This window comes from Ambystoma mexicanum, chromosome 10 (genome assembly GCF_040938575.1).
Source record: "Ambystoma mexicanum isolate Mex_15411 chromosome 10, UKY_AmexF1_1, whole genome shotgun sequence".
Taxonomy (NCBI): Eukaryota; Metazoa; Chordata; class Amphibia; order Caudata; family Ambystomatidae; genus Ambystoma; species Ambystoma mexicanum.
The window spans coordinates 1,115,664,916-1,115,682,723 of record NC_090932.1 but is presented as its reverse complement, the minus strand read 5'-3'; the positions used below and the strand labels follow the sequence as shown (position 1 = coordinate 1,115,682,723).

At 44.9% G+C, this 17,808-nt stretch overlaps 1 protein-coding gene across 1 annotated transcript in view; it reads right to left on the bottom strand.

Annotated features, from left to right (window-relative positions):
* LOC138492044 (peptidyl-prolyl cis-trans isomerase F, mitochondrial-like) overlaps positions 1-17,808 on the bottom strand; it is a 183,054-nt gene that overhangs the window by 24,053 nt on the left and 141,193 nt on the right. The window contains exon 3 of the mRNA XM_069618971.1: positions 17,439-17,527. Coding sequence (XP_069475072.1) covers positions 17,439-17,527 — 89 coding nt within the window. The remainder of the gene's footprint in view (positions 1-17,438; positions 17,528-17,808) is intronic.

Below are 17,808 nucleotides of genomic sequence, written 5' to 3'. Positions count from 1 at the left end.
ACCTTTGTTTTTCTTAACTTCTTTCTACAAGGATTTATGTGTATATTAACTTGGTTTATTTAGTGATTTGTGCACTTTTCAAGTCATAGCCTTAAAGCAAAGTATTATTTTAGCCTGTGGAAGCCTAACGTGAAGCCATATCTATACCAACTAGAGCTGAGAAGATATGGGATGAACTGCAATCTGGCCTCAAATCCTGTCTTCACCACTTTACTAAAATGTATGATCCTGGGCAAATTATTACATGCCAAAATTGGGATTTCTAAAAGAAAAAGCCTTTTATTTCGCAGTGGGCACTATTCAAGTAGAGCCGTATCAGGGTTTTGATGGTCTATACTAGCGTTGCTGTTTATAAAATGACAATAGTCACCATTTATATACGCATAACAGTTATTTGTCTCCTGGTGCCCTCATTGTAAATCTTTGACATTTCATAAGACTATGTAGTATAAAAGACTGAGTTTACTCCCACTGGTGCCATTTTCTGATGCCACCTATAGCACTGTCAGTGCATATGCAAATTATATGGCGTGCACATATTATGCTGCACATGGCTATGTGCAGAGATCCTAGAACCGGCTCTGATTGCCACATTTTCTCTGATAAAACGTAAGGCGGGAAACACAAGTGCGGAGGCAGGTTCAGGGTCTGTGTTCTGGTTTATATGTATACACTTAAAGGCGCTGTCTAAATTAAAGCGAGTCACTGAAACCTGCATGCAGCTTGATGATGTAATAAACAAAGTACAGCCCCAGAAAAAAATTGGAACAGGCATTAGCTCAACAGTTTTAAGTAGTTATTCAGCATAATGTTTTTTTGTTTTCTGGAAAAGCTGGCATTTTAGTTGGGACTGTGGGAGCTCTGTGTCGTTTTGGTATTCAGCCGCTAAACCTCCGATTTCACCTCTGTTTGCCCAAACTCTGCACAACTGTTGCTGCTTGCTCTTTGGCTATTTACTGCATGACAAAAATAAAGACATTGTAAGGCTGCCAGTCCAGCCCCTGGTGTGCCTGAAGCACCCGACACCTTTTCAAACTCTGTTAGGGCCGAGCTGCAGCAGTCAGTTCTGTTGCCATGACCACACTGATTGATAGGACTAGGTGAGAATGTTAATGTTAAAGGTATTTATACCGTACACCGTCACCACTGCTGCATGGTCCTGTGGGCCACACAGTTTGATGACGACTGTAAGGGGTCTATTTATATTGCTTGGGAAGGCTTTTTTCCTCTCTGCCGCTGCCTGCTGCTGCTGCCACGAGTTGAGAAAATGGACAGGCCCTTGCCGTCGGAGCCATGGTCTAGATATCACAAGAGAGTGATCCTTTCTGCCTCAAATTGTGAGGGCTGACCCAAGCCCATGCCTGGACCCGCCCCTGTCCCGGAAACAGAGGATGCAGCCATGAAATTATCTGCGTTTCTATGCAGTTTTCGTAGTACACAATGGGGCTCTTTTGGATGAGGCATAACGTAAGCAAAATGAGTAACAGCCTGGCGTAAAGGCATTTTGCTCACGCTATGCCCCCTTTTTGTCAATTTGTATTGTTAGGAGAATGGGCGGATGGCAACTTGCTTTTCCACTGCTTCCTTCCTCTCCGCCATATGAATACTCCTAGCATTTTCGCCAGCATGCATTTTCATGCTGGTGCAAATGCTGGCGATCCTTATGGTGTCTGACGGCTTTTGCCGCCAGCAAAAAGCAGGCAGACGTCATAGAGATCCATTATAAATGCTTCCTGCCATGCATACATGGCAAGCTGTGTTTACTTCACTTGCACGCCGGCGTGCAAAAGTGCACCGCCTTTCGCCCAGCACTTTTGCACTCTGCCGTGCAAACAACCAAAATTCAGTGGCATGGTCCTGTGCATGCCAAAGTGCAAGCATACAGGTTCCTGCAAACGAATTACGACGGCACCCCAATATGAGCCCAAATATATTTAAGACTTTAACACCTACAGGCCGGAGCTGCACTGCGGTGAAAGCAGCGCTGTCAGAGTATTTTAAGCCACAAGCCAATGCAGACCACAGGAGGTTCCCGTTCCATCAGGCCAGACAGCTGAGCAATACATCAGTCAATGCTTAATAAGCACGTTTACGCAACCTTGCATCATCCAGCTCCCTGGCTGATGAGACAAAGTCAGAGTACAACTCATTCAGGGATACTGTGCCAGCAACTCCTCTACCAATCAGATTTGCCTCTTTAGAAAATACTTGAGCTTGCAGTGTGGGAAATGGACAAAATGTAAAATGGGATCCAACAAGGGCGGCGGTGGGGTGGAGTTTGGAGGTAGGGGTGCAGTGCTGAGGGGGCGGAGCTCTAAGGAGGCGGAGCTGGCAGTTGGACTCCACTCAAAGGAAATGTTCAAAATAATATTTAAAAAATGGTACAATTTCTTTCATGCCGTTTCTTTCCAAACTCCACACTGTACATTAATTCCAATTTAAATCACTTCCATGGCAGTGGTGCACCCACAATACTGTTGGTAAGGCAGTGCTTTTTAGAACATTAAGGGATCCATAGACAGCTCTATAGTAGAAGGCTACCAGGGTAGCTCAGCAGTTTGAGAGACCATTGCTGAGATGTTATACATTCAAAACTGGGTGTTAATCGTTGTTAAACTGGTGCTATAGAATGTGTTTGGCCAGGGGATGGGTTGGGCTGGTCACGTGCTTATATTCAGGGCGGAGGTGAAAATCAAAAGTTGGCACTGATGAACTCACAGTTAAAATAACTGCTGTCAGCACAACAGAAGCATATATTTTTGATTGACCAGTTTGACAAGCATATAACACCTTTATAAATATAACCTGTGATAAAACACAAAGGGGCACACAAATTACAGTGCATGTGTGGTAGTCAGACAAAAAAAACATTTAAAAGAAAACTAGTGAATGCAAGCAGAATTTTTCAGTTTGGAAATTACTTTTGTTTTTGTATGGAAGTGAGAAATGCACATTTGAAAAACAATAATGTGCCAAACGTGTAGGAAGCCTGATTTCAACAGTGATGGCCCCTCCCAGTTATATTCATGGTCGATCGATTCCCAGGTGTCCCTAACAGGCCAGAATAAAGAAAACAGGCTGAGCGAATAGGAAATGCAGATGCAAGAATGACGGCCGGTGAAAGGAGCACAGAGAAGATTAGATCACTGAGCTACCAGCTTCCCTCTGTGAAGCTGGGGGCTCGGTATAGCCTGGGCAGGGCTGAGGCTCGCCTGGTCCCGAGATCCGGCCAGACATCTGATGCACTGTGAGCTTGGACATTCTCACGAACTGTCTGTCTGACGCAAGGATGGAAGGCATTGAGGATGTGCTTAACAAGCTGGATATGGCTGATGTCAGCGTAGTGCAGAAGACGACACACAGCCACCAAGCAAGTCTTGAAGCCCACAGGCTGAAAGCGCCACACGGAGGGCCACAAACAAACAAGATAGTATTCAAGAGGATAGCTCACAGGCAATGAGCTCGCCTTGGAAGCAAGACGACGTGGAGCAACACAGGGACGGTCCCCGGGTTTGTGCTTAGAAACCTCTGGGTATTAAGCGTGCTATAAATAACCAATTATACATGTGATTACTGTGGAGGCACCCTGCCACAAAAGTGCTGATGCCCCGCTAGAGGGGTGGACATTTTAAAGTGTGGCTGCCTGAATCACAATGCAATGGTTTGCAGGACCTACACGATCAAAGCAGCCACCCCCACCAATGTGAAGCCACCTTTGAAAGACGAGACAAGTAGAGTGTCAGGACAAAAAATTAACACTGACTGGACATTTTATGTTATGATCACCAGCATACCAAAACTGCTCCAGAATGAGTCACCTTTGCATATGTTGTGTACAAGGACGAGCTAGAAAGAGCGCTCCACACATGCGATGACCGGGTGCGTTGCAGTGGTTGCACCAAGGGCCAAGATGTGTGCTTTCATATCAACACAATGATACAACCAGTGGATGAAAAACACAGAAGGATCACATTCCACCTCAGAGCCAATGTCGAAAAAGAACTGCAGAAACTGGAAAATGCGGACAACATTGAGCGACTTCAAGGGCCTACTACATGGTTATCGCCCATTGTCATGGCTCAAAAGCTTAAACAGCCGGATGAAGTCTAAATATTTATTGGCCTGCCTGGCAAGGCGGTTAGGGCCATCTGAAGCACTTTTGGGGTCTGCGGCATGGACACCTTTGGGGTCCCCCTCCACCGAACCAAAAAAGTTAAGAAATCCAGAATATCTGGTCACTTCCCCTTCGCCGTGATCACGACCTGCTTGATATGCTGTCTCACAACGAACAAAATAAGCATGGGTCCTCCCTTTCATTCCCATTACCCCCTTCATTATAGCTGTAGTCAGAATGATAAACAAGTAGCATTTCAAGGCCATTATTAGCAGTCAAAGACGAGGGTACTTGTGTTCTAGCATAGGTGTAGGACTCTTTTCATCAATAGCTTCCACCAGGAAGGTAGACCGGCCATGGTATAAATGCAGGACACAGATCGTATAGAAAAGGTGCGCCTAATCCAGAATAGACAGACGGCTCAGACTAGCTGCTTCACAGAATGCAAAAGTGCTCAAGCATAGGCACAGGAGACCAACTGAAAGCAGGGGGAAAGCTTCACATGCCACAGCATAGATAGTGGATGAAAAGTAGAAGCTACCAGGAAGGTGTCTGTATGCAGGAGGACTGAGTTCAGAAGAGGGACATGGCTGTAGTGTGCAATATATCAATGCTCGTTATTATTATAGCGGAAGCAATACTACAGCCAGTTAAACCATGAGTGGGGCTTTTTTGAAGATCGTACCCTGAGAATGAAATCACTCTGAAAGGTGAAACTTTTGAAAGGTTTAGGGAATGGCAAAGTTGACAGGTTAAACAATAGGAGATTAAATGTGATGCACAGAAACACACATTGGTAAAGAGGTGAAACTGGGATTTTTTTCCACTCTGCAATTTCTTCACTTTGCCACTTGCATGTCCTATTCTTACCATGAACTAAAACAATCACATTTTTAGCGCTGACTTGGAAAGTGCACAAATCACATAACACAAAGTGACAATTTTTAAAAACAAAATGTTATAAATAGCATATCATGCAAAATGGGAATGATTCTAGTCTCCATCATCAAGGGAGATATATATACCAACATACTAATTGATGTGATTTCAAAATATTTAACCTGTGTTTCTCTTTTCTATTTTAAATCTGTAAATACACCTAAAATACAGGTTTGTGAACCTGTTATTTATAAACATGCAGAAAAACCTTTGAATTGTACAAAAAAGCAAACAATTTTTGTGCCAACGAGCAGACCTTAAAATATGCTTGCCAGAGGCCTGTGATATCTAGATTGCTCTCTCCTGCCTGGTGAAGCCGAAGGATTTTGCTGAATCCGAGAGCTGCGGATCAAATCCTTCTAGGTGCATAAATAACATTGAGCAATTGTTGGGCAAGTTCTTGTTTAGCAGGGGGGGGACAAATGAGAAACAAATTGATGGCTAAGTAATCGTGGAGGCGACTCATGTGCTGGGGGCTTTTACTCTCAGGTTCAACTGAGTACTGACCACGTGTAACGCTCACCTGACTCCCACGGGGCGCTGGCCTGGTTTGCGCTGCTGTGACCTCGTTTAAGGTGATGCGCAGGGTTCGGAAGACGGACTGGACCGGGCCCCAGATCTGGCTTGTCTGACTCGCAGAAGTATCCTTCTTAGGGTCTGGAAGGACAAGCTCTCCATCCTGCTTCTGATGCAGGGGCGCGTTGGTATCCAGTTACGTCACTGGATTTTCGGATGGGTGAGAACCAAACTTGCTTGGCTTCCAGGTAAGTTTTTCTATAAGTGGTTCCCCTTGTGTCCATGCATTAATGTTCTAATGCTAGTGTCTTTTTCCCCATAGGGGCCGGGGTACGGAATGCCGGGGAACAGGCACCAACCCGAGGTGAGCGGTGAAATCCTTGTGGAAATCAGGTAAGTCTTTAATGAGTGTTTTGGTAATGTCTTTTCATTCACTCATTAACGCTGATGTCTTTTTCCCCTTAGGGGCCGGGGTCCGAAAATGCCTGGATGCGGTGCGGACCCGAAATGAAAAGGGAATGACCCAACAGGTAAGTCTTGACATGGAGTTTTAGCTTCCCTTTTCCCTTCTTTCTCTCACCTTTGTTCTTGTCTTTTTCTCCCTAGGCGCGGGGGCGCGACTGCGAATCCGGATGGTCACTGCTGAACATGGAGGCGCCCTGTAAAGGTGAGTAGAATGCGGCGCTGCAGCGATCGATGCGATGTGCTTTTAAAAATAAATGTCTTCCTTTTCAGGATTTTAGGCGAAATGTCTCTGGGATGCAGATTTAGCAGGTGAGGCCTTTTCCTTCTTCTGTTCTCTTGTTCCCTTCCTTTGCAGGTGATTCAGGATGCTGGCAGGTGTGGCAGAAGTCAAGATGCAGGAGCAGACACGGTGAGCGTCCATCTGCTAGATGCAGAACAACGCGAAGCACGTGTGGCTGATCGGGTGTGGTTTAAATAGCCGTGGAAGAAGTTCCTGGAATGTGTCCTTCCTCCAATCAGATATGTATCCTTCCCCGACCACGCCCGGGTGGTAAATGAGTCCCACAGGTAAAGTAGTTCCTTTCAGGCCTCAAGGAGGCCGGGGTTCTGCAGCATGGTCTGCATCAGGTAAGTGCACCCAAACACTTTCATAATGAGCCTGGCGCCTATGGCGCCAGGACTGACGTTTTCTATGAGCCTGGCGCCATAGGCGCCAGGACGCTGTCCAAAGGGCCCCTATAAGGGGGTGCTGGGACCTTCCCCAGGGACTTGATGTCTGCTTTCGGGGACGCAGGGCCTGAGCCGGCTCCCCGGGAGCGGGCATCGTGACACCACGTATTGGTGGATGGCTATATCGAGATCTTTGAGTAGTGTGCCCAGAGGCTCTATGCAAAGGTTAAAAAGGATTGATAAGAAGACGGAGACTTGGGGGACTCCAGAGGAGACTGAGAGTTGGTTAGAATGCAACTTGTTCATCTGGATGGATTGGTGTCTGCCTGAGAAGCAAGTTCAGGCAGTTCCAGAGAATCCCATACTGTCAGTGAGCAGAGAGAGGAGGATGGAGTGTTAGACTGTGTCAAATGCAGTTGAGAGGTCAAGGAGGAGGAGCACGCATGAATTCTCCTTATCCATTATTTGGAAGGCATCATGCACCACCTCATTGGTAGCTGGCTCGATACTACATTTGAGACATAGCCCAGACTGATAGTCATTTAGGAGGTGTAGTTGTTCAATTCTGCAGGTAGTTGTGTAGAGACTACTTTTTCCAAGATTTTGCTAATAAACAGGAGGTTTGTAATGGGCCAGGTCACCTAGGTCTAGGTCAATGTTTTCAAAAAGTTCATATGAGACCGGTCTTGAGGGTGTCCGGGAATGACCCATCTGTGAGGGAAGCATTAATGATGCTGAGGAGCATGTTGAGCACCGAGCTCATCAATTAATTAATGATGGACGTCAGGATGTTATCATCAGATTAGGAAATAGGTTAGCGGGAGGTCATTGTTTTTAGGAGGTCTGGAGGAGAAAAAGTATAGAATTCAGTCGAGAGGGCCAGGGAGGTCAATGATGTGGGAGGTTGATTCGAGAATCTGTCATATTTTTTCAATAAAATAATGGTTGAGTCTGTCATATTTTTCTGAAGTTGCTGGCACCTCAGGGTTGGGTGAGGGTTTTGGTGAAATGCTTTACTACTTCACTGTTATAATGGACCACCAGCCCCTCCTTTAAATTTTCTAATTGGAGTTGTGTACATTTTTCCCACGAATAGGTGGGAACGACCAACAGTAGCGAAGGAGCCCGAAGCAAGCAAGGGAGTTTGGGGTGGTTCTCCTCTCGAGAAACATTTTTAAATATTGGGTTAAAATCGTGCATTTTCATCACACTTTCCGTAACAAATTGGGTAAAAAGCAAGAGTTTACAGTGGCTTTTGTAGAGATATACATGTTAAAATCCAATAGATGCAAGTCATCAACATTTTACAGGAGCATTGTCCATTTTCATTATGCCTGTATAAAAAACATTTTAAAGGTGTCTGTACCCATACATGTTAATGGAGACTGCACCAGTATATGGTGGTATTGCCTCATAAGAACATACTATTATTGACTTTACCAGTATCAAATGCTATTCCACAGTAAGAAAATATGTCCAGATTGGGCCAGTACCATGTAGGAAGACTCAACTTGCTGCCTTCTGCCCTGATGCCCAGAAATAATGCCATGCCACAGTGAAGTAATATGCCCAGACTAGATCCACCAATGTGAGCCAGTCTCACGAGGGAGGGAACACTCATAATGCTGCCTTCACTCTTGATGCCCAGTAAAACATGTGGGCCATAGTAAAGCCACATGTCCATACAGGCCCCACCAATGTGGGCCAGTACCAGTAGGAACTCTCATTATGTTGCCTTCCCCCATGATGTCCAGTAAAAAAAAAATCATGTCACTGTGAATATGTGTCTAAACTAGTGCCCAGTTTGGACGAATATTCACCTCACCAATTTTAAAAAACGTATTCCCGGATGCCCTCCTAACCCCCCCCCTCACCCGAACAAGTGGCCTGCTGCCCAGCTGACACACATGCATCTGCATTCATACATCATTCATTCTTCATTCACTCTCACATTCACACACACGTGCATCAGTATTCATTCCGCATTATTCATTCACTCTACATTCTCACATACACACATTCATAATGCATTCCTTCTTCATTCACCCTCCAGTCACACACATGCATAAGCATTTATACAGCATTCTTCATTCTTCTTTCTCTAACCATTCACACACACGCATCAGCATTCATAGAGCATTCATTCTTTATTCACTTTCACATTCACGCACATGCATCAGCATTCATATGGCTTCATTCATTCTTCATTCTCTCTCCATTCACACACACACACACATCAGCATTCTTACAGCATCATTAATTCTTCATTCACTCTCACATCATATCCACATCACGCTTCCTCGTCCCAGTACTTACTTGTGAGATAACCTTATCTCACAGGTAAGTACTGGGATGAGGAAAACTATGACCAAGAGAAATGAAGAGTACTGGTAAGTAATCCCATCATTACCTCCACCCCGCCCTTATCCATCCCGGTTCTTACTTGTGAGGTAGGGAGACCATACAGGTAAATACTGGGATGAGGAAGAGGAAGACTAGAAGTAATAAAGATTACTGGTAAGTAATTCCAGCATTCGCATACACACATCAGCATTCATATAGCATCATTCATTTTTCATTCACTGTCACATTCACACCGGCATCAGCATTCGTATGTCATCATTCATTCATCTTTCATTCTCACTTTCACACACAAATGCATCAGCATTCATACAGCATCATACATTATTCATTCACTCTCCATACACCCACAGCATCAGCATTCATATAGCATCATTCATTCTTCATTCTTTCTCGCATTCCCACACACGCATAAGTATTCATATGGCACAATGTATTCTTCATTCATTCTCAGATTCACTCATGTACAGTAGCATTCACACGGCATCATTCATTCTCCATTCACAAACAAACATGCATACAGCATTAATTTCCTATCTACTCTCACATTCACGCAGCCATCAGCATTCATACAGCATCATTCATTCTTCATTCATTCTCACATCATCTCCACATCACTCTTCCTGGTACCAGTACTTACTTATGAGATAACCTTACCTCACAGGTAAGTACAGGGACAAGGAAAGGTAAGACTAGGAGCATTGAATAGTACTTGTAAGTAATCCCATCATTACCTCCGCCTTACCCCTCCTCATCCCAGTACTTACTTGTGAGGTAAGGTTACCACACAGGTAAATACTGTGACGAGGAAGAGGAGTACTAGGATTAATAAAGATTACTGGCATGTAATTCCAGCATTCACATACATGCTTCAGCATTCAAACAGCATCATTCATTCCTCATTCACTGTCACATTTACACCCGCATCAGCATTAATTAATTCGTCATTCATTCTCACATTCACACATACACACGCATCAGCATTCATACTGTATCGTTCATTCTTCATTCACTCTCCAGTCACACAAACACACATCACCATTCATAAAGAATCATTCATTCTACATTCATTCTCACTTTTCACACACACGGATCAGCATTCATACATTACCATTTACTCTTACTTCGTTCTCAGGTTCATACACCTACATCAGCATTCACACAGCATCATTCATTCTCCATTAACTCTCCATTTACACACGAGCATGCAGACAGCATTAATTTGCCATACACTCTCACATTCACACGCGCATCAGCATTCAGACAGTTACTACCAGGTCTTTCTTCCTCGTCCCAGTGCTTATTTGTAAGATCACATTATGAGTCTCTCTTTCCACTCCCACAGAAGCAGCTTGCCAACCCCACCCTTGATAGTACACCCTTGTATTCTTTCAATGGTCCCTTAGTATATACAGGATCTTACCACTTTCTCCGGTCACATGTTCACAAACGTCTTTGGCAAGAAAACGTTCCAGACAGTTTTTCGCTCTCAGTCGAATCATGTCAAATAAAGAAGCACAAAAGGAAAACAAGTATTGTCACAGCCAAACACTAGATGGCCCAAAATACCTTATGAGAGGGAGAGAGTCCTCTATAATAGGAAGCAATGAGTGACAAGACTAATATCTTGTTATCAGACTTCATTTCTAAAATGAAAGGAAAACAAACAAAAGCAGAATAATATCCCAGGAAGATAGCTCAGCGGCAACGTGCTCGCCTTGGAAACAAGACGACACGAAGCAACACAGGTTTGCTCCCCGTGTCAGCGCTTAGAAACCACTGGGTATTAAGCGCGTTATAAATACGCAACTAAGAGACATATTCCTGTAACAGCGCCTCAATACCCCCGGGCTGTGTGAGTGCTTTAAAAATGCAAATAAATAAAATATGCACCCACATGATACATAATCAGAGCAGTGGCATGCACCCTGGCCAAGTCTACAAAGACCCTTCTTTAAAGAGGGTAGACATTTGTTTAGAACAGGAGAGGCAATTAGTGAGGCATTCCCCCCCACAAATCCCCCCTTCAACTTTGTGCATCTCAATTATCCTCTGCCAGCAGTGTTGCTAGGTCTGGAAAAACTCTGGGGCTACGCTAATGTCAGGACTCGCGGCTAGCCATTTGATTGTAGCCCCTGATCTTCTATCCGGCGCTACAACGAAAAAGACCCGGGGCTAGAGCCCGCCAAATCCCCCCAAGCAACACAACGTCTGCACCTCCAAATGCTTTCCTAAGAGAAGGCATGCACTCATTTTGACCGCAATATCCCCAATGCGAACTCAAAAAAACCCCACTTTAGACTCTTTAAGTGAATTGACGCTGATGTCTTTTGGCATATTGTTTGGGGACTGTGTACAATGTGATTTTATAAGATTAAAAGATAATGACCATGGACAGGGTGCTTCTGTAGTAAAGGTAAGGATTGGTCACCCAATGTTATTGACAGATCCCTGCTGATGGCGTCCTTACTCCTCCTGGAATCATGGGAACACTCAGTTTTTGCATGGGGATCGTATTTCTGAATTAAACTAATTGTCTCATACAAAATAAGCATCATAGAAAAGGGTTTCACAAAGATAACTCTCTCCATTTGATGCAATGCAACCTCGGAGGACATTTCAGTTGTCAGTTGCAAGTAGTTTTTACTGGTTCCTGCTGCATCAGATAGGGTTTTGACATTGGAGCAAAAAGTTTAAAAAAACAAGGGTAATTCTACTTATTAAATTATACAGCCTGAAACACCCATACACCTCTATATGCAATATTTTATAGCAACAGGAAAAACTCTGGTTTCTTTGGGTTTGTCTCACTATGCTGTATTGTTTTTTAAAATACCTTCAAGACGCAAATAAATGTAAAGACCGGAAGCAGGAAACATTTATCAAACAATAATCAAAGCTGCAAAAATGTAAGTGCACGTAGATAAAATGTTTTGCATTACAGAAAATGTACTTTGTGCATGGAAATTAAAAGATTACTTATTTATATTAGGTTTGGGAACAGCAAAGACTCCAGCCGTGGCAACGTGTTTAAGGATATAATAATAATTTAGCATTAATATAGCGCTACGAACCCTCAGGTATCTGAGCTGCTGCTTATTATTACCCACGGAGTGTGGTGCTCATTTATGGACCTTTCAAAGGATGAAAGGCTGAATTTGGCCTTGCCGGGATCCGAACCTGCGTCAACAGGCTCGCATAGATATCAAAGCAGCCTTCTAGTCGCTGGGCTATTGGACCAGCTATGACCATATGTGTTCCCTGCATTTAATTCACAAAGCACGAATCTTACAGATTGCCAAAAACACATTTCTGATGGTGCATGCAATTGGTCCCTTTTTAACTTCTGCCATTTGTATCTGTTACATGATTGTCAAATAAACTCTATGCCAGCAACTGGATCCTGTAGAAGCCAATTGACAAATCGGAATGTCTTGGCATACATTCCAGTTAACCGTTTCCAAAGGCTTTCGAATGTATCCAGATGTTCACAGATGTGTGTCCATACATCTCCTGAATTGCATTCAAGGAAGGTCCTGTGGTTATTTTATTTCACTGGGCCATTTCTATTATTAAAAACCATGTGCTTCATCTAGATCCAGTCGAAGCCATTTGTTAGATTTCGGTTGGAAGTTTACCAGCATGAGCTGCTTACCACTCAAAAGGAGTCTGTCTCCAGTTTTCACTTGAGGATAGAGCACCCTGCCAGAAACTCAATTTAGTATTTCCTAATAGTTTCGACTGGATCCATCTTCTAACATATAACTTTCGGTACATCTCCTAAATGCTTTTTTTTTTTAAAAAAAAAAGTGTTAGTGCGATTTGTCTCCATCCCTTTGCCCTGCACCACCTGTCTTCTACCTCACCATACATGTGCAGATAGTGTCATGAAAAGCTCCACTCTTTCCATGCTAATCACTAGACCTCTTTCCCTCACTCCTCTTGACCCTTCTTACCCTCGCCCCATTTTGCCTCAATCCTTACAACCTCACATTGGGCCTCATTACGAGGTGGGCGGTAAGGGATTACCGGCACCGGTAAGGACACCGGTGCCGGTAATCCCTTACCACCCTATTCCGAGGTCCCTTAGCAAGTCCCTTCCTCAACGCCTGGTTTTTGCCAGGCGTTATGGAAGGGACCCGTTAAGGGACTTCAGAGCTAATAACGGGCCCGCTAACAGCGGGCCCGTTATTAGCTCCATCCCCATTCCCATTGAGCCCTATGGACTTACCGGGTGCTCCAAGGTCGGAATGACCCGGTAAATCCCTATTCCGGGAACACAGACCCGGAATGCGGTAAGCGGGTAGCCGTGGCGCTAACAGCGCCATGGCTACCTCCTACCTCGTAATGAGGCCCATTGTCTCACTCAGCCAAAATTCATGGCTTGCCGATGGTTGATTTTATATAGCTCTTCTTAAGGTGGTCTATGTTTTAAGCACTCCAAATGTTGACACATATGGACTGAGATACAGAGAGAGGTGGTGAATTGACCATCAATAGGCAATTTCTGATAAAATGGAGAATCCAGCACTTCTGCTTCCAAATTATACACCTGGGCCTACAATAGCCTGACACAAATATGAATTGTCATGTCAAGCAGACTCGCCTAGCCTCCAGTCCCACCCAAATATGTATAGTGCATGCGGGTAAAATGCTCGGCATAACTTTGAGTGTTTAACCTGGGGAAAGGGGGTGCAACACATCTTTCAGAGGACCCCTCAACCCCGGCCCAGCAAACATTATGTCAATCATTTGTTTGGCTTTTCTGTGAAACATCCGGCAGGGGATTCATAAGAGAATGTGACCATATAAACGAGGTTTTAGAAAAATGGTTGGCAAAACAAGCACGGTTCACTTTTAGAGGAGAAATGAGCACAACAGAGAAAGCACATTTTCCAAAAGCAACACATTAAATCGGTGGTTGTGTAAAGGGGTATTGTGTTATTAGTTTGTTATTCTGGAATGTTGAATTTCGAACGCAAGGAAGGTTTGGGAAGGTGACAAACTTGATGAAACAAAACATACTTCCACATAGTAAGAGGTGATGAACTGCTGCACTTGAAAAGAAAACAAGACCACTTGTGAAAAAGCTTGGTCCCAGGATGTGTCTGAAGACAGCTGTTGACACTTGCTTCTTCACTCCACTGAATTCTGACCCCCAGTCTAATGTTCTCGGGGTGAGAATGACCAGACAGAAGGGCCCTGACTAAAAAACTTCAGGCGTTGAAAGAAATCAGAAAATGAATAGGAGGCATTGTGGCATGGATAGTAACTTAAAAAAAACAAATTCTCACTTACCTTTGCAAGGCCCCCGTTTACTCTGTGAGGCCTCCTGTAAATTGCCGGCCTAGCGCTCCTTCATGATGGCATTGGCTGGGGTGATCTACCGCGAGGCCGCGGGTCAACCCTGTAGGTAACAGCCCGCCACCCTAGTTAAGGGCCTGAGCTACTGACAGGGTCAGCCCACTGCTGAGGGCCATATCACCATTAGCATCCATGTGGTTCCCTACACATGGGCTAATGGTGTGTTAAAAACTAAAATACTTACCTTTGTTGCATGGCCCCGCACACCATTGTTCTCAAGTTCCTAGGTGACGTCATGAACATTGAAGACAGACTTTGGGTAAGCACTGCGTTGCCCAGTGCCGCTCAGCAAAGACTTGTTTCCTTTTTTTTGTTGAAATTTTAAATACACACTCTTAGCACCCGTGTCGGAAACTAAGGAAGTAGGGAACTACACAGGTGCTAAGTGGTGAAGGAGGAGTGGGGAAGAGAAAGGGGGCGCTGGCCAGCAGCACCCAGGCTGCTTGAGTGGCGGGCTTGTACTATACAATACAGCCCACGTTCCAAGCATCCTGATTGGCCAGTGGCCCCTTCCAGGATGCTAATGCTGATTAAACACCTTCATGCATCCTGTAATGCTCCTGGCATTTCTTTAGCCAGCACATGAGCCATTGCTCTCCTACCTTTGCAAACTGTGTTGCATGCACTCACTTTTCCTGCCTGCTGAACAGTAAACAGTGGAATCACGTGACCGGGTCTTGCTGGGGACTTCACACTGCTAACCCTCACACTCAGTGGCGTCACTAGGGGGAGTATGGGGAGGCCGGGGTGAAACCCTGTGCCCCCGCTTGTGCCTCCCCTACCTAAGATGAGCAGTGACCATGTTCACCCCCTACTTTTGTCTGTGCCCCCCCTACTTTTGGCTTTGGCCCCCTCTGTGCCCCTCCTAAATTTGATTCCTGGCGACGCCACTGCTCACACTCCTTCACCAGTTCTCATACCCTGATTAATTCTGCCCATCCTGACACTGATTTGTCCATCTCTGCATGCTTATTTAATAATCCATTCATCCATATCACTCTTCTGCATTTATGTGGGCATACATCCTCACACTGTGATATGCCTTCAAGCTTTCACTCATTCATCTGTCATCATAATCTCCCCTTCATCCCTCCAGCACCACCGCCTTGCCCGTTCATCTGTTCTCAATCATTCATCCACCCATCCTCCCTCGCTCCCATTCATCAGTCCTCTCATTCTCATTCAGTCGTGATGGATAGAATTTGGTAATTTATTACAAAGCAGGGATCCAATGACTGACCGTCTTTGATCTCCTCTGGTCTGACAGAGGCCTAGGGATGAAGAGTCTGTGGTAATGAAGTAGTCCGCAGGAGTGCATTACTGTTGCTCAAATGACAAGTCACTAAGACTCTTAGTACAACTACAAACTTGCACAGTGGCATGAAGGGGCACATTCCTTAACCCAATGTTAAAATAAAATCCCATGGAAACGGCCTGAACCTTTATAAACGATATCATCAAAGAAGATGGAGAACATGAATAGTTGGAGGGGATTTGTAGTTCAGTCTTGCTCTGGGTGCTTGTATCTTCTAAGTATTTAACCTGAGACAGCAACTAGACACACTTTCCAAAAATCAGGAGGAAATGGGGGGTCTCAGGAGATCATTTCTTAGTGCTAGCAGGACCTCCTCCATCTTGCGAGAATTAAGCTTGAGCCAAATAGAGTCCATCCTATTTGAGATTGCATCCAGGCATGAGTGTACGGTGAAACAGATTTCAGTTTGGTTTTCACTTCCTTAGCTTGGTAAAATGAAGACATGTGCTTTAACTTTGGAAGGTGCAGTTCCAGAATGGTGAAAGTGGTTGTAAAAAGTAGTGGAACTGTTAGCATTAAAAAATAAAAGTAGTGGTACTCTGTTCCTGATAGCTCCTGCTCACTGATCTCTGCATACAACAGACAAAACTATTGGCTTTGTCGAAGCTTGCTTCACTGGGCCATTTGTGTTTTCATTGGAAACGTATCCTTGTGGCCCTGTTTTGGGCCTTAAATGTTCTATAATTGTACCCTGTACTGCTTTTGTGAAGGATTGTTTTATTCTTTCACACCCCAAACACCGAGGGGAGTTATTGGGCTAAGGGTATCTGTAACTTCCTGCAAAATGTGAGCTGAGACCCCCATGGGTGAAATGAAGGATTGTCAAGGGGTGTTCTCTTTTGAGAACGGCGAAGATGGCCCCTTGATAATGATAATAGTGACACCTACAGGTTGATTGTGGCAGTGCTCGCTGCATTGCTTTGTGTGTCGATTTACACTGTGCTAGCATGTTTGTATTTATTTATTTATTTTAAGCGTTCTAAAGTACCAAATTGTAATGGGAACCGCTTCAGGCCGCAGGCAACGGAAGCAAAAGGTGCACTAAGAAGTCATTCGCGAAGGGTCGCGCCAGCATATTCGTGGTACTGAACGGAGAACAGAGTTCACTCAGCTATTCCAAAGCGAAGGCAGGAAAAAACAAACACACCTAAATGTAACCTTGAGCACATTCCCCGTACAATGCTCCTTCAATATAAACAAAGCGTCTGCCAGTGGGTTTCCTTCCGGGAGCATGGGCGTCATTTTAGGGGAGGCAAAGGGGTTTGTGCCCCACAACTTTCGTGGCACACCATTTTGTCCACCTCATGTGGCAGGGTCCCCGTTCCTTTATATGTCATGCCCCCCCCCCCCAACATGTCATGCACTGAAGCGCTATTTACTACACTACTTCCTCCACTGACCTGGACTAGGGTCCCCGCCGGCGTTCAACCCAAAGCGCTTTGTGATCATACCAATGGTAGAGGGCGCTATACAAATGCCCAATACCATAACACAATGACTCCACTGCTCAGGGGCTTCAACACAAGCCCCCATGCTGTCTAGTTTTGCAGACCTCTAAAGTTCTCTGCACTCAGGGGTGAGTGCCGAACACGCCCCCTCCCCTACCAAATGCATGCCCTTTAAATCCTGCTATGACATAATACAGGCTTCAGCAATAAGATCTAAAGTTAATTGAAAATGGCTTGCCCCACAAACCTGGCACATGAAACTCGGGATGATCCGGTGGAACGTCGAACCCTTGTAGCCAAAGCCGAATTCTCCGGTGCACAACTTCAAGAAGTTCTCTGCAGGAACAGAAAAAAATGGTCAGAGTGTTTGGGGCCCTTCTTTTATCCAGGAGCTTCTGTGGCATGCAGCGTCCATGGGGGAGGCAGTGTAGTAGTTTTGCTGAAATAGTTGGGGGGGGGGGGCGCGATAGCTAATGGAAAGTTGCGAGGCAGGTGAAAAAAAGGGGTGAAAGAAGGGGCTAGGGCAGAAGAAGGGACGTTTCGCTCAGGACATTTTGGAAGGAATATTGAGCACCACCCACCGTGGGTGATAATAAGCAGCGCTCAGATGCCCGAGG